Consider the following 22,147-nt stretch of genomic DNA (forward strand, 5'->3'; position numbering starts at 1 on the left):
AGCCGGCAGGCGGCTCGCGTTCCTATTGGTCGTTCGGCGCCGGGGGGAGGGCGTTGGCGGGCCGCGGGGAGGAAGAGAGGAGGCGGGGCTTCCGGCGGCGCCGCGCGCTGATTGGGCGGCGCCGCGAAGGGCGCCCCGGCGGCGGCTGCGGCGGTGCTGAGCGGGGGGAGGCGGCCACGTGGGGGGCTCGCGGAGGGGGTGGGAATCCGCGCGGAGCGGCGCCGACCGGAAGTGCCGCGGCCCGGCCCGGAAGCGCCGCGTTTGGCTTGGGCGGGGGGCTGCGTGGGGAGCAAAACCGAGGGCACCGCGCTGCCCCGCGGCCGGCATTGAACCCAACGCGGGCGGCTCCGCGCTCCCTTCCGGTCCGTGCTCAAAAAGGCCCTGAGCCCGCAGCTCTCCCAGCGCTTCCCGTTCCTCCCGGATCTGGGCACAGTTCTGCAGCTGCTCTGCCCGCAGCCCGGCTCCCGTTGGCCTTTGGGCCGCACCCTGAGCTCACCGTCACCTCGTGGCCCCCAGCACTCCCAGCTCCTTCCCTGCGGAGCTCCTTCCCAGCAGCTCAGCCCCAAATCGCACTGATGGTTTCTCCTCCCCTGTTGCAGAACTCGCCGTGTGCTGCCCACGCTGAAACCCATCGCGTTTCTCTGCCCAGCTGTCAGCCTGTTCTGGTCCGGACGGGCTGAGGGAGCTGGGCTTGTTCAGCCTGGAGAAGAGAGGGCTGAGAGGTGACCTGATTGCAGCCTCCAGCTCCTAAAGGGAGCCTACAAACAGGACGGGAGTCAACTCTTGGAAAGGGGAGATGGCAGCAGGACGAAGGGAAATGGCTTTAAGTTGAGGGAGGGCAGATTGAGGTTGGATGTCAGGGGGAAGTTCTGTGCTGTGAGAGTGGTGAGGGGCTGGAACAGCTGCCCAGAGAGGCTGTGATGCCCCGTCCATCCCTGGAGGTGTTCAAGGCCAGGTTGGACGGGGCCCTGGGCAGCCTGGGCTGCTGTGAAATGGGGAGGTTGGTGGCCCTGCGTGCAGTGGGGGAATTGGAGCTTCGTGATCCTTGAGATCCCTTCCAACCCAAACCACTCTGCGATGCTGTGGTCTCAGTGAGCAGCAGCACGGCCTTCCACTCCACCAGAGCTCCAACCCAGCAGAGCAGATGGTGCTGAAGCACGGGGCTCCATCCTCTGCCTTTCGCTCCCAAACATTTTTGCTGGAATGCAAATTATCACAAACCCACAGCACGAATTTCACAAGGGTCGAGGTGTTGCACTGCGATGTGGATGCGGAGCGTTGAGCCGTGGGAATCACCGGGACCTCATTGCTGCCTCCCCACTGCTGCCATTCCACACGTGCTGCACATGGGTCTGAAATCCGGGTGTTTCAGGAGGGTAAAACAGATCCTGAGCTGCTCCCAGTTAATTCCACATCCACCTGTCTGCCCGATGGGTGAAGCATTACCCCATAGTAACAGCCTGGCAGCTATGGGAGCAATGAGCTTACATAGGAACGTGTATTTCTGCTGTTACAAAGCCCAGTGCCTCACACAGGGCTCTCACACAGCGCTGCTGTTCTGAGGGCTGCATGCACAGCAGTGAGGGGTGGGAGGCCGCCGGTCCCCCCCTGCCCTGCACCCTTCCCAAATCCACCCCCTGTGCTCCATTTCCAGGTTGCTCTGGCAGCTCCCAGCCTCCACCAGCAGCTTTTCCAATAACTTACTGAAAGTGCAAAGGTGAGAACTTTTTGAATCAGCTCAGGCTGGGAGATGGCCCCGAGGACGCGCTCGATTCGGTTCTTCTCCTCCTGCATGTCTGCTTGCTTGTGAAGCTTGAAAGGCAGAGCAAAGAGCATTAGCACAGACGTGAAGTGGCCTCCTCTCATCACCTGGTGCTGCTCACCTTGCTGGATAGGCTGCTAGGTTTGTCTTTAAGCACAATGTGTGACAAACTGAACCTGTCTGTGAGTAACATGGCTGTTATCTACACGAGGGGCCTCGCTCCACACGAGCACAAAGCACCATCAGCAACAAGCTGATCACCACTGTTTATCTAAGGCCAAGTAGAACCGTGCCTCTGAGCAACGGGAAATGATCCTAAAATGAGAGAGGCAGCAATCCACTAGGTGGCAATTTCACACCGCTCGAGGACCAAGGAGCTCAATTAAGGCTGAATCATCGTCTGTTCACCACCCCAGCGGGCCCAGCAGCACCCAAACTCCACCTCAGTCAACACAGCCGCAGGGTGGGACGTTTTTCCCTTCGCTGCACAAGCTGGTTGTGCACAGGAAGGGGCCTGCACTCACCTTGAGCATGGTGTCTAAAGTAGTGCTGTCTCCATGCTTCAAAATAGTGACGTAGACCTGGGAGAGAAGCACAAAGACAGCCTTCACACATCGCACCTGGGGAATGCAAAGCTCACCGTGGGGAAAGGGGCTGTGCAACAAACAGCTGTGATGTGTTGGGGCTGGATTTCAAACGGGTGAGCAGAGCTGGAAGGTGGCTGCACTGCCCCCTTTTGTTTCAGCACTGAATTCCAGGACGGCTCTGCCAACCCCTCTTCCTTCATTTCAGCTTCAGCAAAACAAGAGAGCAAGAAATCTTTGCACCAAGCGCTGACAGCGGGCGCTTCAGGCACACAAAACCCACATCCAGACCCTAAAACCAACACCATCCAGAGACCAGAGGCGTTCCTGTGCCACTGCAGCTGGGAACCAAACCCCCTGATAACCTACAGGACTCCTCAGGTCAGCTGACAGGATGTTTTTTCCTTCCACGTGGTCTTTAAACCGGCGTCGGGCTTCTTCCAAGGTAGCCTTGTGCCCGGCTTTGCCAAGTTTGCCCAGCACCAGACCTCTCAGAAGGGCATCTAGATGACCTGGTCGGTAGGAGAGAACAGTTATTTGGAGACAACTGAATGAAGAAATGTCATTCTTTGATTCTTCCACCTCCACTGATAAGCTACCAAATAATCCTTCTGCAAATGAGGGGCTATGTAAAGAAATCAGGACTTTCCAGCTCTCCTCAGTGCCACTGGAGGAATATTTTAGCTTTTAAACAGCAAGAGGATAAAATCCCAGAGCAAACACAGCACGCTCTGCCTGCGGTCTGGTAATCACAACCAACCTGCTGGATCTGCACTGGGACCATCTGTGGCCTCCCACCCTGACAGCCTAAGAAGTTTGGTGCACTCTGATAGATGCAAAGCAACAGCAGAGGGTTCTTAAACCAACCACTGACTGCACAGGGAAACGTTCACCATTTTAGTGTGCACTTGAGAGAAGGGAGTTGTTTGCAGGCTTTGTGTTTGGCTTTTTAAACATAAAGACACCCCCAAGTGCCTTCCTCAGCCCTTCCTCTTCCTCACTTCTCTGCCATTTCCCAACATTTTGATGGCTTATTTGTTTCAAAACCCAATGGTGAGTTCTCTTACCCTCTCCAGGTTTGGGGTCCCATCCCAGTCTCTCCCCTATTGGTGAAAAGACATCTTTCACAAACACCTGGATTTCCTCATAGAAGTCTGTGTGGGACAAGAGAGTTGAGAGAATCTCCAGGTTACAGCTGAGGTCGCTCCACACCGTGTAATTGGGCTCATTCACAAACGCTTCCATCACTTTCAGAACCTCTACAGTGCTAATGATTCCAGCTCGGGCCTGGGAGAGGAAAAAGACACGGATTAGTTTTCCTTCCATGCAGATTTAAGGCATTCAGCTGCTCCCTGCCTCATAAATGAGGCTGTGCTGAGCTCTGAGGGCACGCAGTGCTTTGCATGCACAGGTGACACCATGGGGAGTGCATTCTGCAAACAGGAAACAGACAACGAGCTTAAATGACCTCAAAGCAGAGCTGGCAAGAGATGATAAACCCGAGTGCTTCTCAGCCAGATATTACACCCCCCAACAGCTTATTTTTACCTAAAATTGTAATGATTGTGAGGTTTAAGTTTTGCTCCTCGTTAAATTGGCAGCACAAAGCTGCAGGGACCATCTTTGCTTCCTGCTTCTCATAGAAGTGCAAGCAGCCTTCCTGCCTGTGCCAGGGCAAATCTAAGCTGCCTCCCAGCACCGTGAAGGTGCTCAGTGCAGGTGATAAATCTCCAATCTGCTTCACCTGGGAGCAGACTGGTAAATCATGGCAAAGAAAAGGGGGTGGAAAATCGATTTCTGCTATTTAAGCTGTGATGAAGTATTAATTAAATGGAAACAGGCACAGAAACGAAGGAGTGTAACACAGATCCTGTGTGTGTTGTTATTATCTGTGCCAATGGTCCTGCAATACGTGGGAAGGGACCCAGGCCACGCTTTCAAACCCCCTTGACTGAGCCATGACAACTCAAACCCACGCTGCTCCAACCTCCCATGCTTTTGCTAACCAAAAAGAAAGCACAATCTGAAGCACAGAGCACAGCAATGCATTGCTCAGAGCTGACACTGCCTGCTTTTGAGGCAGTCCCTTGCACTGGAGCACCAGGAACCCCCAGCAGCCACCTCTGCCAGGGGAGGAAGGCTTGACAAACCCTACTGGCTGCTGAAGTCTTGGGTAAAGTCTTTGAGGGGATCATTAGAACATCCCTGCTTTTACCAACTAAAAGAAAGTTCCCAAAAGTCTGAACCTGTTGAGTGAGTTCACAGTGAAACACATGCAATAATCCCAAGGGTGCTTTGCCTCCAAAAAACAGAGACCGACTCTTCAAACACCCATTTCTGTCACTGGACAGAACAGCACTTACTTACCAGAGAGAAAAGATCATTCTGCAGGCCAAGCCTGTCCACGGGGGGTAGGGAGAGGTCTTTGATGGCTGGTATTAAACTCTCCAGCATCTCAGGGCTGTACTGCGTGCGGTAGAAGCCTACTGTGCCAAGGTTCAGCTGAAATGCACCAAAGAGCAAGTGATGAAAAGCCAGGAAAAGAGAGAGAAAAAAAGCAAATTTTGTAGTTTATTTTAAATCAGGAGCGCTCAGGAGCTCAGCTCTGGTGAGGCCGCACCTCGAGTGCTGCGTCCAGTTTTGGGCCCCTCACTGCAAGGAAGATATTGAGGCCCTGGAATGTGTTCAAGGGAGGGCAATGAAATGGTGAGGGGTCTGGAACACAGGGCTGATGAGGAGAGGCTGAAGGAGCTGGGAATGTTCAGCCTGGAGAAGAGGAGGCTCAGGGGAGACCTTATTGCTCTCTATAACTTCCTGAAGGGAGGCTGCAGTGAGCTGGGGGTCGGCCTCTGCTCTCGTGTCATCAGGGATGGGAGCAGAGGGAACGGCTTCAAGCTACGGCAGGGGAGATTCAGGCTGGATATGAGGAAGTATTACTGTTCAGAAAGGGTGGTCAGGCACTGCAATGGATGCCCAGGGAGGTGGGGGAGGCACCGAGCCTGGGGGTGTTCAAGGAAAGACTGGATGTTGTGCTGAGGGACATGGTTTGGTGGGAGCTATTGGGAACAGGTGAATGGTTGGACTGGGTGATCTTTTAGGTCTTTTCCAACCTTGGTGATTCTATGATTCTATGATTCAGTATGAGGTGTGGTAGATGGGAGAGCTGAGGAAACACGATGGGAGCAAGGGGGAAAGAGAAACCTCCACTCCTAAGCAGGGTAAGGGTGAGGAAGAAGAACACAGTGCAGAAGACACAACACAGCTACAAGCCTCACTTCTGTAACCTCACTTCAGCTTCGTCAACACGACTCTGACACAGAACTGTGGTCTCAAGAAAGGACAGCCAGCGTCCCTGCCCTGCATCACAGGTCAGAAGTGCATTTTGAGGTAGGAAGGCAAAGATCAGCAGCATCTTCGCTCCTGCTGGGGCAGAGGGGTGGTTGTGATGGGCTCCTCTCCAGCAGGAAGATGTGATTCACAATAACTCTCCCTGCTGTTCCATGGATGCTCCTCCAGCTCAGAAACCGTCATTCTAAACCTCCTCTGTTCACGCAGCAATAATTCCAGTCCCTTGCTTCCTTTCCATTCTCAAATGCTGTTTCTGCCCCAGTGTCTGCAGCACATCTCAGCAGTGGGTTTTTCCACTTGCAGATTCCTACCTGCCTGGTAAAACCCACTGGAAACCTTCACACTAATGGGAAATAAACAGGACTACTTTTGCTCAGAACGGACTTGAACTACACTGCAGTTGCCACGGGATACTGAAAAAGCCACCGGATTTAAAATCAAAAGCTGCTTCTGCTTAATGGGACTCTGTTTTTCTGGGCTCACACTCCCAGAAGGTTCCAGTTTACATTGTCTAGGCTGCTCCTGGAAACAAAGGTCTGAAGGGAAATGTTAAGCATTACAGACAGGAGCCAATATCCAGCAGCAGCACAGCAGAGAGGCCCCTGCACAAGAAATACAAGATTGCAAGGAAAAAGAGAGGGAAGAGGGAAGGAGAACATCACAGTGACAACCAAACTCAGTGCTCCCTTGTGGCCACTCACCTTCACCCACTGGTCTGGTTTCACATCTTTTAAAACCAAGGTCAGCTCTGGCTTGTCCATCAGCACTTGCATTTTGGCACTGGTGGGGTCGTCACTCGTACAAATACTGATGGGGACCATCCACATGGGGAAATCCTCCCCTAAAAGAGGCAACAACAACAAAGGAAGGCCTAAGGAAAAAGGGTTTGCACACTGAGAAGCCTTGCGTGAGGCTGAAGTTTCGGCAGCAGCTGATGTCAGTATGTTGACATTTAAACTGACAAAAACCTGAAGGAAAAGGGCAGTTCTAGAGACCAACACCAAGGGTGTCTACAGCACCTTTGAAGCCTAACACTTTACTTTCCATCTTCAAATAGAGCTGACTTCCACGCAAGACATTTTTATTCATTCACAGCCATAAGACCAGCAGCTCACAGAGCTCCTCAGATGGCAGCAAAGCCCTTAAAGCGGACATGGGAAGAGAAGAGCCTCAGAATGAAAGCTGAACTGAAGACTGCAGCTTTCACCATAGCAGGAAGACGTGAAAAGCATCACAGCACTCAGCTTTATGTTCATTCTGAAGCCTTAAACACCCAAATCCAAGCAGTGCAGCTGCCTGATCACCCAATATTGCTGTCACTGCACAAAAAGGAATGAATGCTCTGCTTCTGCTCCCAGCCCTCATCTTACCAGCATATGGTCCACTGGCACAGAACTTCTTCTGGACTAACTTCAACACTTTGTCATCTTCTTGCTAAAATATAAAAACAAAAAAAAATCAATCAGATTCTTTAAGAATTCCAACTTATTTCAACGTTCAGAGTTAAAGAAGAAAGGAACTTCAGATCATTTAACCTCAGCTTCCATTCAGCACGACTTCGGTGCGCTCCTTGAACTCACAGAGCTTCCATCCTCCCCCACAAACAGAAGCTCCAGGATTCATTCCACTTCACTCATCATTACTGTTGTGGAGATGCACGTGCCCTGATCACCCACTGATTTTTTGGGGTCTGATTTCACTTCCCAGCCACTGATCCCAGCTCAGCCTGCGATGCTGCAGCGTAAGCACAATCAGAATGGAGCTGGAAGCACAGTGTGCACTGAGGGGACCCACAGCAGATATTGCTCTGCCCCTGCAGCTTTTCAAACACAAAGAGCAAACGGGCCACGTCAGCAAAGCCCAGGCACAGGGCCTGCAGTGCCTCTGGATAAACTCTATTTCGCTTTCCACCGGGTTCCTCCTCTTCTCCTCCCTGCAGGAACAGACCTGCCACTAAGCAAAGCAATTCACTGCACGTTTTTAAGATACTGGAAAGCACCAAATTTGACCTTAAACGCAGCGAAAGGCAAAACATCTGCTCTGAAATTAAACCAGCTGCTGTAAGGGGAATTACTGCACAACTCACCTGTTCAGCTTCCACGTAAATGAGTGGAAATCCCATTTGTTTGGTCCATGTGTTCATCACAGCAGCAATAGGTTTACCACTAGCTTTTTCCAGGCTTTCCCAGAGGTCCTCTGTAAGGAAGAAAAGACTGACTGAGGACACCCCGAGCCCCCACCGTGTCAGACACTGTTACACCATGGGGCTCTGGGGGGTGGGAGCTGTGGTTACTGCTCCCATTTGCCCACTGTGATCTCCTCTGCCCTTTGGGCAAGTTGTGAAGGCGACAGGTGAGAAAAAGGAAACGGTTTAAACCACCTGCAGGTGAGGAGAGGGGGGGAGAAAACCTCACAGCAACTCAAAGCACGCCATCAATGCAGGCTGCACGCTGGAAGTGGCCCAGAGAAGAGCCTCTCCCTGCACTTTTCATCTGTGATGTCAAAAGAGCCAAGCGAGCCACGGCCTGCTTGAGGCTGAAGGTCCAATTGCATGTTTAGGAATGACATCCCCCCAAAAAAAAGGCCTAAGACAAGAGATGTCAGAGCAGACTTTGAACTGTTTACTCATCCATGCAATCAATACTGCCAAGCGTGGCGTGCAGCAGGCAAACCACCAGGCTCCATGTCTGTCACCACGGGGCTGTGCTCATCAGCACGAGGTGCAGCTCCTGCAGTTCACCTCATCCAAGGCACAGAGCCCCCAGAGGGTGCAGAATTCTGGCTGTGCAGGGAAACCTCGTAGGAAACTGGATGCAAACCCATTATTTCCTGCTTTTCAGTTGCTCAGTTGCAAAAGCAGCTACGTAAGAAACCAGCACAAACCGTGTCTCAAGAAATTACTTCTCTTAATCACGTAATAATCAGTTACCTGTGGCTGCATTCTTCTGCAGGAACTTTGTTAAATATAAATTCATTCCTTTCCGAAAGTCCTGGGAACACACAATTGGATGCATGTCATGGCACCACAGCAGAGGCCCCTTCCGTCCTCCCTCCGTGCTGCATTTAGATTCAAGAACCAACCCAGGAATCCCAGGATCCACACCTGTACACCTGTAACTCCCTCCTAAACTCTGCTGCTACAAAGATGAACTCTTCTGTGTTTTTCCCCAAGCCAGATTTCACCACTGAGATGATTTTACTTCTGTATCTTCCCCACCGCCTCATTTCTCCTAGGTAAGTTCAAGTACAGCCCAAGACCCACACAAAACCAAATACAAACCCAAAACCCACACAGAAGAGAAGTCTTGGGGATAGAATACAGACATAAACTTCAGGTGTTTGCAGTGCAGAAATATTTGAGAACCTACAGTTAGCTCCTGACAACGGACTTTTTACCTCATCACCAATGTAGTCGTGCAGCATTCGGATCACAGATGCTCCCTTGCTGTAAGAAATAGCATCAAATATTTCATCTACTTCGGATGGATGGCCAACACTAACCTGTGATGAAGAGGATAATTAACGGTCAGTTAATTGCCACAATGTTCTGATTTTGTTTGTTCTGTTGCTTAGGGAGTTTTCTGACTGAAGAAAGCAATGTGTAACAGAGGAAAATCCACCAAGTGTGAATGCAACCTTGGGTTTTACTTTGCATTATGAACGAGCGTACAGCTCCTTCTTAACAGGGAACAAAAAACTCACATCCAGCTGACAAGAAAGGAGATAAGCAGGAGGACAAGGCTTACTTCAATTGGGTGACTGTTGTCTAAGGCATCGAGCTCCTGAGCTCGTGTGTAATCAGCAGAAACAAACTGAGTCCAGATGTCATACTCTGGAAAGCAGTGGTCGACACACAGGTATTCAATCCAGGAGGCAAACCCTTCGTTCAGCCAAAGATGGGTCCACCACTCCTGGGAAATGAAGAGGGTAGAATAATAAAAACAAGATTCCAAGGGCTTTACTTCACCAACAAGAAGTCAGCAGCAAAGAGAAACTTTTAGCATCCTCATTCAGCACAGGGCAGAGAACAGGGAATGCCTGCGAGCAGCAGCTCCTCCCTATGAAGGGGTCAGCAGCCCAAGAAGAGCAGTGAGCACCTTCATCTCCTCCTGTCTTAGAAAAGATCCAGAAATACCCTTACAGGACACACTAATAAAGAAGGATCTGATGATAAAGCAGCTTTTAAGACTGTTATGACAGGACACAATAATATGGACATGAAGCACACAGCAACAAAAACCAGAACTTGTAGCTGTTAGATACCATGGTCACGAGGTTTCCAAACCACTGATGAGCAAGTTCGTGTCCCACAACCAGAGCCACCCACTGGCGAGATGAAGAACAGGAATTTTTGGGGTCAATGAGCAACGCAGTCTCCCTGTATTTAAAAGAGAGAGGTAACTGAGCAGAGTGAAACGTGCCTAGGTCCAAAAACACAGCAAAAGCAGGTGAAACAACCTAAACGAGCTACAGAGTCATCGGTACAACTGAAAAAAACCAAGAGGTATTTCAGTTTAGACGTTGCTTTGGTAAGTTCCACAGTTACTGGAATGCTTTGGAGCAACAGTTCCTCACAGCATGCAAGAAAACAAGTGCAGTAACCCAAGCAGGAACGAGAAAGTTTATGCTCTATGTGTAAAACAGCTCCCCTACGTAATCTAGGAAGGAAGGGGGGACACGACAAGTCTCACCTGCACTGAAACTCCCTTTGCACTGCGTGGTGGATGCACAGCCAACCTCCTCTGCCCCCCTCAGCCCCAAAGGAAGCCCAGCTCCCTCCAGCTGTGTCCCACACACACAGTCCTGCACACACAGCACACGGGAGCCCCCAGCTCAGGCAGCACCACCTTCCAACACCCCGCTGCAACCGGGACGCGGTGGGGCAGCAGCTTCAGGACTGCTGTGCTCCGAGGGGACGAAGCTCCAGCACAGCTCTGTGCCAACCTTCTGGCCCCAGGGGGATCAAAGCAAGCGTGCCAAATTAAGAGTAAAAGGGGGAAAAAGGAAGCAGCAAAAATTAAGAAAGGCTTCAAAAAAAGAAAATAATCTACTCGTTGGTGGGGTTTTTTCCCCCCCACGGGAGGTAAAAGATTTCATCAAAATCGTAAGAAGTTCAGATGTGGATTTTTAAACCTGGATTCAAACATCCACTGCAATTCTTTTTTTTTTTTTTTTAAGGCCAAATTCAAAGTTTAGCAAAAGAAATTCAAAAGGATTGAAGCCCAAAGCTTCCAAGCCCAATGTACAAAATGGAGACTCAGTCTAACAGTGTGCACAGATCGTGTAGGAGTATCAAGCAAAGGTCTAAAAGCTTGATCAGAGGAACACCAAAAACTGAAAAGGAAGGCAAGTTAGCATCTTTCATTTACATGATAATCATGTGGCTGCTACATTGACCAACTTGCCTGCAACATAAAAGAAGGAACCCTTCCAGCTGTGCCAGTAACTTGGAGGGGGGAAAAAAAAACAGCCAAGAAAGTTCTCTTGGAGAACAGGCAGTGCTGCCAGACAGCTGAAAGCCCTCACACCCTTGGACAGTGCTTACAGAGCTCATTCCTGCCTTCCTGAGGTCTGTGTAGCAATGCACGCTGCTGCAGAAGTCACAAGGATTCAAACTGAAGCAAGGGCTGAAGGTATTGATTTAGTCTTATTTGGGATGACGCCAGCTCCCTAAAACTAATTCCAGTTACTGCTAAGAATTAGTGAACAAAGAAGGGGAAAGACAGTATTTTAACAGCATACCTATAAGTAACAAGGCCCCAGTTCTCCATGGCACCTTTATAAAATAAATACAAAGGTTTATTGATATGGATACACACCTCTTCCTAAACGTTTATCATTCAAATAAAATACAGTTCATCAATAAAGTGAGTTACTTTACCAGCAGCAAAATCTGCAATAGCTATGAGATCAATTTTAGGAAGAGGGTAAGGAACATTGAAGTAGTCCTTATAAAAAGGCAGAGTTTTAGCAGCAACCTGTAAGAGAGAAGAGGAGAAACCTGGTAAATATTTTGTTAACTTGGAACAACTGGTGAAACCAAAAGCTTCCCGATGGCCAACACCAGCTGATGAGAGCAGCACACACAAGCTTTCCTCCAGGCGACTCACTCCCAGCTCCCAAAGCACCTTGGGAGGCTCCCATCCCCTTTTCCTCCCAGGCTGCCCCCTTTCCTTCAGCATTCCTCGTCGCCCATGGATCACAGCTGCACCATTAAATTGAAACGACTCGAGTGAAACGTGTGTTCTGTCATCACAGACACGAGTTTGTCCACAAGTGAAGCCTCCTCCAACATCAAGCCCAGTCCCCCTGAGCTACTGAAGCAGAACACCCTCCCAAAGCTCTGCCAGATCTGTGTGGCCAAAGGAGAGGCGCACGCAGCCCGCAGAGCTCACACCACCACCACCAAAATCACCTCGAGTGCATTTACCTCTAATGCAAACTTTCCTTGCTCAGCTTTGCCCACAGGAGTGTAAACACGCACCAAGACCCCATCAAGGGACCTGGTCTCTACAAAGTCATATTCTCCCACCACAAATGCCACCAGATACGTCGACATGATGGGGGTGCGAGCAAACTTGACTTCCACCAGGTTCTCATCATCTGGGTACGGCTTCCGGTCAATGACATTCTTCAACATGAAAGAGAAGCAGATTTGTGGAAGTGAAACTGTTCTGCAACGCCTGGCATTCACTACAGCATCGCTAGGAATCGCGTGTTGAACAGGAAACAAGTTCCCTGTTATTATAATACAGATCACCAGTTTCCCCCCCCCTTGCTAAAAGAAGCCCCATCACGAATGGAGACGTGCTGCTGTGATGCACACACGGTGGAAAGGCAGGTGCTCTTCTATGCTATCTGCTTTATGTTCTATTCCTGGAAAGGCAGCTCAACATGTCAGCTATCAGCTGCTGCCCTGCACACAGGATGTTATGCAGTTCCCTGTAAGGCACGAGGCTCAGACCCAAATACTGAAACAGAAACCATAACCACGTGGTCAGTGAGCAAAGCCAGACCTCGCAGGGAACAGTGAAATAAATGGCATTTAGCAAAAGAAAAACATCAAAATAAAACCCATCTTCAAACTCACGTGCTTTCCTCCAAAAGAGCATCCAGAAATATCTGCACCGTGTTTCAAACAGTAACCTGAGAACGTTTGTGTCTGTGACAGAAGTGCTGCCACCTGCACACCAGACATCCTCCAGGGCAAAAAACACGCCTGTTTATCTCAAGCTATAGCAGCTATACAAACATGCTAAGGGTTGGCTGCTCCCCCCCCCCCAGCCACTCTCCATCAAGCAGCACGTGGCATGACATATGCTAGACTTCAGCTAACAAAACAAACGTGCACCACTGTGGTTTGTAAGGTCTGTTTAGGTTTTGTGCTAGCATCTGAAATAACAGTATCATCTTTTAAGAGTTCTCTCCATTTACAGCTGCTTACTCATAGCTACGAAGACAGTCTGCATTCCTAATTCCCCAAACACATTTCTCTTCCCATCAGGCAGCTGCCTTTATTGTAGTTGTATTCAGAAGACAGTTGGTGCATCGAGAACTTACCATATTTGACAAAGCTACTCTGTCTTTAGGAACCACCAATGAAATATCAAAAGTCGCCTTAATAGCAGGCTCATCCCAGCAAGGGAAAGCTCTGCGAGCATCAGTAGCCTGGAAGAAGAAAGAACATTAACCCAAGAGATCACAAGAAGCTGCTGCAATGGAAACAGACCAAAAATAGGTATATCTTATGGGCAAGAAGTTGGATGAATGCAGGCTGGTGGTGATGGCACTGTGCACCTCCTCACCGACCCCCCTGAGCCCTACGCTGAAGCATTCGGTGACTGATGCGATCATTTGTTTCTCTCTCTGTTTTTCTCCTTCCTTTGTAACACAGCTAAAAAGCACTCTGTGCTCTGATGGAATCCTACAGTCTGTGCAGAATTTAGCAGAGTCATGGCAGGAGCAAAGCTCAGTCATGTGAAAGCAGAAGGGCACGCAGGCATTCCCAGACAGCAGACACAGGACCACCTATCCTGCACCCAAAGGAAGCCTTCTGTGAGTGCCAGGCAGCACTCTGTGTTTTCCTGTGGCACGCAGCTACGAAATCACAATATGGAATGAAATTCTGTCCTTATGACCAGGGCTTACATAATGCTTGAGCCATTTTCTGGCTCGTGTTTTGGATGTCATTATAATCACAGAATCACCCGGGTTGGAAGGGACCCCAAGGATCATGTAGTTCCAACCCCCCTGCCTAGCAGGGCCACCAAACATACACATTCAGATCAGGTTGCCCAGGACCCCGTCCAACCTGGCCTTAAACACGTCCAAGGACAGGGCATCCACAACCTCCCTGGGCAGCCCTAACCACTCTCCATGTAAAGAACTTCCCCCTAACATCCAACCTAAATCTTCCCTCCTTCAACTTGGATCCATTTCCCCTAGTCCTGCTGTTATCAGCCCTTTTGAAGAGTTTACTCCCCTCCTGGGTGTAGGTTCCCTTCAGGTATTGATAGGCTGCAATGAGGTCACCCCGCAGCCTTCTCTTCTCCAGGCTGAATAATGCTGAGATAAAGGCAGAATGTTCTAATTAAAAATTAATATATTTCACAGGGGCAAGCCATACAGATGTGTTTGACCACATCTACATAAATAGATGTTTCCAAACGCTGCATCTGTTTTATTTATATATAGTGCATCACACATCAGCATGACTGTTGGCTGGGGAATGCGCCAGACCCAGACTGCACCGACCTTCAAGTCACAGCATAAAGGACAGTTTGAGCACTGCCCATCCACCAGAAGCAAGAAAATAAAAGCATTTTTGAAGTTTACCCAAAGCAGAACCAAAGCCAGGACAGCAGGCCTGCGCTGCTGCTGAGAACAAAGACCCCACAAGAATGAGAACCCTTGCAAAGAGAAACGCAGCCCGTACCTCAAACTGAGTGACAGCAGCATAGCGTGTGTCTCCAGTAGGGGTTGTGTATTTACTTCGGTAAAAACCTTTCATTTTATCATTCAGCTCCCCTACAAAGTCTATCTTCAACGTTCCCGTCCCTGAAACAGAAACAGATTGGACGCTGTTAAGGAAACACCACAGAGCATCTCTTTGGCCCAGACCTGCAGCCTGGGCCTCTCAGCTGGACCACTGCCTTTCTGAAGATGGCCTTCGGTTCATCCCCACCCACAGGTTTTCTGACTTTCAAACCCTTTGCTCTCCTTATGAAAGAAATGAGATCCAGCAGAGCTAAGCATCCAAACCAGCGCAGGCAAAGCCAGGCGTACCATCCAACAGAGCAGGTTCCTGCAGGTTCCTTCTCATCCTCTGAACACAACACAGGAACCAAGAGAGATCTCCCTGAAGCCATTTGACAGGCCTGACCCCACTGCCCTCGTGTGTATTGGCAAAAACACAAGCTGTGGCTGTTCATCCTCTGAAACTTGCTGCAGAAGCAAAGCGGAGCACTGGTCGCATTCAAGCTCCTAAGTCAATTAGTCTCAGGATTTATTCTGCCCTCCACCACTGGGTGTAAAAGGGGAAACCTGATCTTGATCAGAAAGGCAGCCTGCCAAAATCCCACAGCACGAAATGCCAGCAGTTTTATCACCTGACCATCTTTACATTTGTGTTTGAAGAGATGAAGCAAAACAGCTTCATCCAAACCAAGGAGCTAAGCTTCAATCCACAAACCCCACACAGCAAAAAAAAACAATGGCTTCAAAAGATTTAGTGCATTCAAGCCTAGGAAAAACGCTGCAGTAACTCAGATTAGCCCTTTCTCAGTAAGAGAACAGATCATCAGTATGTGACAGAAATAGCTTTGAGCCTAAAGCCCAACAGCAGGTAAATAATTGGAGTCACCTTCATGTTAGAAGCAAACACCACCATTAAGAAAACAATCTGTCCAGTTCCAGGGGCCCACAGTCCAAGCGATCTTATCTGTTGTGCTTCCCATGAACCTCAGAGATTTCAGTACCACAGGGACCTTGTGAAAGAGGTCTCCTGAGTCAGGTGTTAATCTGTGCTGCCCGTTCTAAGCATCCATTCACTGAGCAGACACAGAGATCATCAAAGCACTTCCTAGAGAAACAGATGAAGAGCAGCTTCTTATGGCACTTCCTTGAACCGCATTCTTTCTGCTAGAAGAGGGAACTCCAACTCTAAGGTATTCTCAGAGTTACTCCAGTCTGACAGCTGATAGCTCAGGTTCCACTCCCTCAGCCTCTGGGGGACACGCAGCTGCTGCTCCAGCTTTGCTAAGCACCACAAATGCACAGGGCAAAGCCAGCTGAAAGCACCTGAATAGCTCTTACCTTTCTGAAGGGTACTGGGAAAGGAGAGGGTAACCTTCTCATCCTCATTCTGATAGTTGAACCCTGTGGCGTGTACCTCTGCAAGAGAAAGATTTTGTTTGAAAGAAGATCCAGGGATGCTTTTGTGACTCCTGAGCACTTCAGATGAACCCGATCAGCCGAATCCAACAGCAAATCAATGGAGGTTTTGAATAATCCAGAAGGATCGTTTTGAGCAAGCAAAGAAACGCCAGCCTTTGTCTGCAATGACCCCACCTCACCTTGCTTCAGGCCTGAATTCAGCACATTCACTCCAGAGCCTGTGCAACACTACTCCAGCCCTCGAAAACAGCAAGAAATGGCACTGTTTTCCCTCAATATTAAAGGCTTACATTAGTGCAGCAGGAGTCCTGTTAATTACCCTGAGCAGAATGCTGATGATTTAACTAATAATTTGTGGGCTGGTTTGAAAAGCACACTAATGCCCACAGCAAGGTGGTTTTGTTTGGTTATAAGCGCTAAGAAAAACTCGATGCTGATTTTATTTTAAGCATGTCTTCAGACCCACAGACCTACCTTGGAGATCGTGCACCATTCAGCAAGGGCATCCAAAACCAACTGGAATATTAAGCAGCCCGGCATTCATTCACACAGCGTCGGGATCTATTTGTAGATGCAAACATCTCAACTATGAGAGCAAAGCAGGAGAGCTGGGGGAGGGAACCAGCAGAGCAGAGCTGCCCTGCAGCCCGTGGACAGAGCCAGCTCCTCCTGGTGCTCCTTCCTGCCCAGCTCCCCAAGTGCCACTGGGGCACACGAAGCGATGCACGACGGCGCTCCTCCAACCACACATCTAAAATAGCTGCACGGGGCCTTGCTGTGCAAGTTCTGCTATCTTTGTCCCCCTATAATTAACTGCTGCCATAACTAGCTATCTCTAAGGAATGCAAATCTGCACCAAAACAGATCAGCAGAAACAGAGACCGCACGTCAGTGCCACGAACGAACCAGCTGGGTAACCCTGGGCACGGCAACGCCGTGCAGGAACGCGTAACTCCAGGTTCACAGCGAATATCTGGCAGGTCAGAGCAGTTTGTGAAGATCCACAAAGTGCCCAACCCAGCATCCAGTGGCAGCATTCCCAGCACAAACTGCCCACCCCATCCACTAACAGCAAATCCGATGGGAAAACACGGTTTGGGTGCTGAAATGGCAGAGAAACTCCAGGGAGCTTTTCAGAACTGACCCAGGAAGAACGATGCAGCAAACAGCCTCTGAAACCACAGAACGGCCTGGGTTGAAAACGACATAAAGATCATCTCGTTTCAACCCTGTGCCACAGGCAGGGTCACCAACCATCAGCCTGGGAGGCGCACAGACACACATGCTGCTTTCTGAGCAATCACAGAGAGAAGGGACAAAACAGAACAGAACAAAACAGAACAGCTACTGCAGAGTGAAAGGCTCGTTTAAAACAAGGCTGTGATTTACAGCATGCCCTGCCTTCCCTGCTCAAGTGTCACTACCAGAACCCAGGTACGCAGCTTCGGAGGCAGCCCGAACATTCTCAAGACGTTCAGATAAGCTGTTCTATAGACAGCAAATGTAATTGGAGACATGGTTTGATTTTGTATAAAATGTGACGTGTTGGTTTGGTTATTTTTCTGGAATACGATGCTGTCAGCCTTCAATCAGAGCAAACACCACCCTCTGCTCACAGAGCACACAAACCACACCGGCGCTGCTTTCACACCGCGCCGCTCGGCCTTTGGGCAGGGCAGCACCATGACACAACTCGAGCTGTGCAAACAGACAAAGATCTTTACAGGATGGAAAACAACTCCACACTGTACTGGGGAGCTGCGAGAGTTTAAAGATCAGCTGTGAGCCGGATGAGATCAACTGCTGAAACAGACCTGCTTGGGTTTGCTCGCTGGGGGAAGCCAGCTGTACCCTCAGCAATGGAAAAGTCCCTTCATGGAGGGGCTGTGGTCCATTGCAACTGAACTCACACCAACAGCAAAGCCATTGCCTCCACTTACTGCATGTAGGCTTGGAATTTTTCTACTCCAGACCTACAGCAGGATCGATATCCCCTGCTTTACTCCTCACTGTCCCTCAGGGGTGGCTCACAGAGTCCTCAAAGCAGTTACTGATACATTCACACGTCAAAAAGAACAGAATGTAAATGAAAGATTTGAAGCTACACTCTCTAAACTGACGACTCAGCACTAATAATTAAACCCACAGCAAAAAGCAGCACAGAAAACCACCAGCAATGCTTCTTGTCATTTAAGAGAACCACTCACAAACGAAGATGTAATTGCAGTTAAAGGCCGTCCGAATTCCTAACAGCACTGAATACAAAAGCTCCTGAGGAGAACAACCCGGTTTTGGCAGCCTGCTCACTTTGGAGAGTCTGGCACTGCAAGGTTGCAAGTTAATCACCAGCACATTAGTGCACAGTCTGGACCAAATAGCATGAGAAAATACAAAGCTGCTAGAGCTGCCTTGGAAAAAAAAAAAGCATCCAAATCAGAGCTAGCGACTCTCCCAGACTGGGAGTGCTGCAGATTAGATTTTACAACAGCATTTTAAACAAATTACAGCCTTCCTACAAAGTACTTCCTGAAATGGCACGGTAACGAGATGGAAACGTCAATTAATGATCCCAATTTCTGTGTTACACACTTCCAAACGTGGAGCCTCGCCAGCGGTTCCAACCGATGTCAGACGGACGCGGAGCAACACGGCCAAGTGGGAATGGTGGCACTGGGACTATCAGAATCAAGCTGGCTGCAGAATAATGCTGCTCTATGCACACAGGTTGGGCTGGGGGGGGGGTTGTGTTTTCTTTTTCCAATTGGCCCCACATAAAGCAGGATGAGATCGACCACTCCAACAGAGCTGCTGGGAGAAGTCAGCTGCACCCACAGCAATGCAAAGCTGACTCCTGTGGAGGGGCTGGGGGCCGTTAGAGCTGAGCTCACCCAAACTGCACGGCCACGGCCTCCACTTCCCATCACTGCACTCTGGTTTGGGATTTTTCCATTGCAAAGTACTGAGCTATCAATATCTCCCGATTTATTCTTCACTGTCATTCAGCTGTGGGCTACGTAGCAGAAATTGGGACTGGGACTTGAAAAGTTCAGCAATCATCCCTCAGCTCCCAGTCAAACTTTGGGAATGCATCTGATTGCCCTGGAAACGTGCATTAAGGACCGAATGCCACCCCCTGCTGCCTCCATCTCCCAAAGAACAAACAGGTGGAGCCTTGCAGGAGAAACCCTCACACAGCTGAACTCGCTCTCAAACATCCTCCATAAGCAGCATGAAGAAGATTCACCCAAGGGACCAAACTCTGCTGATTCAGCTGATTTCTGTTGCTTCGTTGGACCACATTTCATATTTGGTTTTTGTGACCAGTTCTAAAATTACCATCCAGAAGCTGTGCACAATAGAAGCATTAGTAAGACCGACTTGATCTGTATCAACAGGTGCCAGCAAACAGCCTGCCAATTTCATGCAATTTTACTTCCAAAGCCATTACACTATTTGGCAGTTCACCAACCTGAAAGATACGTTTTAACCCCACGAAGCCAGACTATAATTACAGAAATCATGCCAAACTGCACCTCCAGTATTTATGCTACAGCACTTGGAGAGGTGAGCACCCACACTGCACGTCCAGAGCCCGAAAGCTGACATCAGAATGAAGAAACTCAAGCTACAGAAATTGATTTCCAATTTACTCAGTTTTAAAGACAAAAGCCTCTGTGAAGCTCTGCTGTTAATACTTCAAGGAGAGTGCACCACTGGTAAGGAATATAAAAGCAGACCCCCTGAAGGACAGTGAGATCAGCTCCGAAAACACAAAAACGAGACACAAACACCCTTTCTATTTTATTAACTTCCCTTGACTCGAGGGGAAAGCGATGATTCTCAGGCACCTTTTCCATTTGTTTTCACTTTCTCAACAGCAAAACAAGGAGCCAGCAGGCGGTGTGGGCTGGGGAGCAGTGCTGGATGGAACAGACCCCATCAGCTCTGCTCCTCCCTGCACTCTGTGTGCTGCTTCCCTGCTGCAGCTCCCAACAGCACCTCTGCTTTCTTTGGTCCTACATTAAAAAAGCATCAAACAGATTGAAGTGCAAAAACTCCCTGTTTGCCACACCAAACTCCATCAGCCTGAGGATTCAGCCTGCTATTCCAGAGAGGGCACTGCAAGAAGAATGAAGCAGTCCCAAGGAAGGCAGGTTCCTCGTGCAGGGGTTCAGGCACAGCCCTTCCCTCCGAGGCCCCCAGCTGCTGGGCAGATGTACCTGGGACGTTTAACCCACTCTCCATGGCCTCACACACTCCTTTAATTCACAACCCAGTTCTGATACAGTTGCTCCTAGGACTCTTCCTCCTGCAGAGCCTTTTGTTGTCTGAGTGATGTAAGAAGCAGTTGTACATCGTGGACCAAATTACTACCATGCCTGAGGCAGCAGAGGCTCCCCGTGACAGCCAGAAACCCTTCACCCACTATCAAAGCATTGCTCCATTCCAAGCTCCTGATTTTCCACACCTTGATCATTTCATACTGTAATCACTGTAACTCTTTTTGGGCCTGCTAAAATCTCCACACAATAGATTGGTGATGACATCAACCTCCATGGCAGCATATCATGACAGCTCCTGCTGCCTTGTGTCCCCAAGAACCTCCTGTCTTCCAGTGCACTGCCTGCTCTCCTCCACACAGCCACCTTTTTCCACACTAGGAAAATTCTGTTCCACGTCAATTAAGTTTTTTGCACTTTTTCACACCCTTCACAGTGAGGATTTCCTACTGCTGGCCATGCCTGATCCAGCTCTAAGCTAAGCCCTTGCTGCAGCTTTTGTCAATATTGCCAGGTCCATAGGTGCAGAGGATGTTTTTTTATGCAGGTACAACAAACAAACAAAGTCACAGCAGGTGCCCTTTCGCCTACGACACACAAATGGGAGAGCAGGCCAAAGGAAACTTGAGGCAACACACAGGAATGGGGAAAAGAAGGAAGGCTGGGGAACTCGCTGCACGCTGTACAGGGAGGGCAGCTCCTCCAGTTATGAGATGTATTTTCTATTGATGTTGTTAACCGTTGGCAGCAGCAACAAAAACACCATAAAACAGCAGCCCTACCTTCGTCTCCTTCTGGCGCATAGGAGGCTGTAATGATGTCGATGTCAGCACAGTTCATCACAATCTGGTTGGTGCCATGCTTCACCTGCAAGAGAAACATCATCAGCACCAGGAATAAGGGAGCAGAATAAGGGAGCACAGGGGGCAGGGCACCCCAGCGAGGCAGGCATTCTCCATCTATCGACTCCCACATCACCACGTGCTTCCAAGGGGCAAAGAAGAGAAAGATTTTCCACTGCCTGCTCTCGCCCTTTTCAGAACCCGAGTGCCTGAATCCCACTCCAACCCTCCGTCCCTGCTTATCAATACTGTAATATTTCAGGGAATGGGCTGCCCGTTCAATACGTGTGCTGGACAATGGGGCCCTTGTACACGCCTGGAAGCCAAGACCAATGAAAACAGATGGAAAGCTGTAGGCTTCCTTTCAGCAACGACCTGGAGGAGACTGCAGAACAAGTGGAATGCTTGTGAACACAAACCCACACCTCCCAGAGATCACAGGCAGCACAACCTACAGCTCAGCATTCTGCACCGGTGACGATGTTACAAGTTCTTAGGTTAAAAACATCTGCCAAGAAATTCCCTTTACATTTTCCTGAAGGCTTTCCTTCTGCCAGCTCTTGGCTACGCACACTTTGCTTTATTTAACAAGCGGCCGGCTCCCAGCGTAGTCACAAACCGCCTCCCCGTGCCAGCTCCCTATTTGGATGCAAGAGCTCGAACACAGAAGAATTCAAATTAAATATCAATTAATTACAAAGGGGCTAAATATTTGGGAACTAAACTAGGAATTATTCAGAACCTTAGGGCTGCAGCCACCCAAACCAGCACGCTGGATGGAGCCGGACAGCACTTCAGGCAGCAGGCAATGCCTGCTCTGCAGAGAAAAGAGAATCCCTCCAACAGCCACTGCCGTGCCCAGACACTTCAATCCTTACAGCATGAGGACTTACAGCCCTTTCTCGTTGCTTTTTGCCTCCTAGTGCCCTGTTAGCC

The 22,147-nt window shown here is 49.5% G+C and overlaps 1 protein-coding gene across 2 annotated transcripts; it reads right to left on the minus strand.

The window, feature by feature from the left end:
• Positions 1-1,512: 1,512 nt before the first annotated feature.
• Positions 1,513-21,359, minus strand: NPEPPS (aminopeptidase puromycin sensitive). Of its 2 annotated transcripts, none has more exons than XM_042892431.1 (19): positions 21,152-21,359; positions 16,009-16,086; positions 14,630-14,751; positions 13,255-13,362; positions 12,125-12,325; positions 11,576-11,672; positions 11,437-11,470; positions 9,958-10,072; positions 9,441-9,605; positions 9,091-9,195; positions 8,624-8,684; positions 7,781-7,890; positions 7,065-7,128; positions 6,396-6,535; positions 4,714-4,848; positions 3,414-3,633; positions 2,716-2,858; positions 2,287-2,343; positions 1,513-1,812 (listed from the first exon to the last, which is right to left on the minus strand). In XM_042892431.1, exons 1-19 carry the CDS (start codon positions 21,342-21,344, stop codon positions 1,528-1,530), a joined length of 2,433 nt encoding a protein of 810 aa, XP_042748365.1. In that variant the 5' UTR covers positions 21,345-21,359; the 3' UTR covers positions 1,513-1,527. The 2 variants fall into 2 exon arrangements, with proteins under 2 accessions (XP_042748365.1, XP_042748366.1); XM_042892432.1 differs by lacking the exon at positions 21,152-21,359 and adding an exon at positions 16,564-16,779.
• Between the last annotated feature and the right edge of the window lie 788 nt (positions 21,360-22,147).

This window comes from Lagopus leucura, unplaced genomic scaffold, assembly GCF_019238085.1.
Source record: "Lagopus leucura isolate 7727_CA_CO unplaced genomic scaffold, USGS_WTPT01 35283-0_obj-0_obj, whole genome shotgun sequence".
In the NCBI taxonomy this organism is placed as follows: Eukaryota; Metazoa; Chordata; class Aves; order Galliformes; family Phasianidae; genus Lagopus; species Lagopus leucura.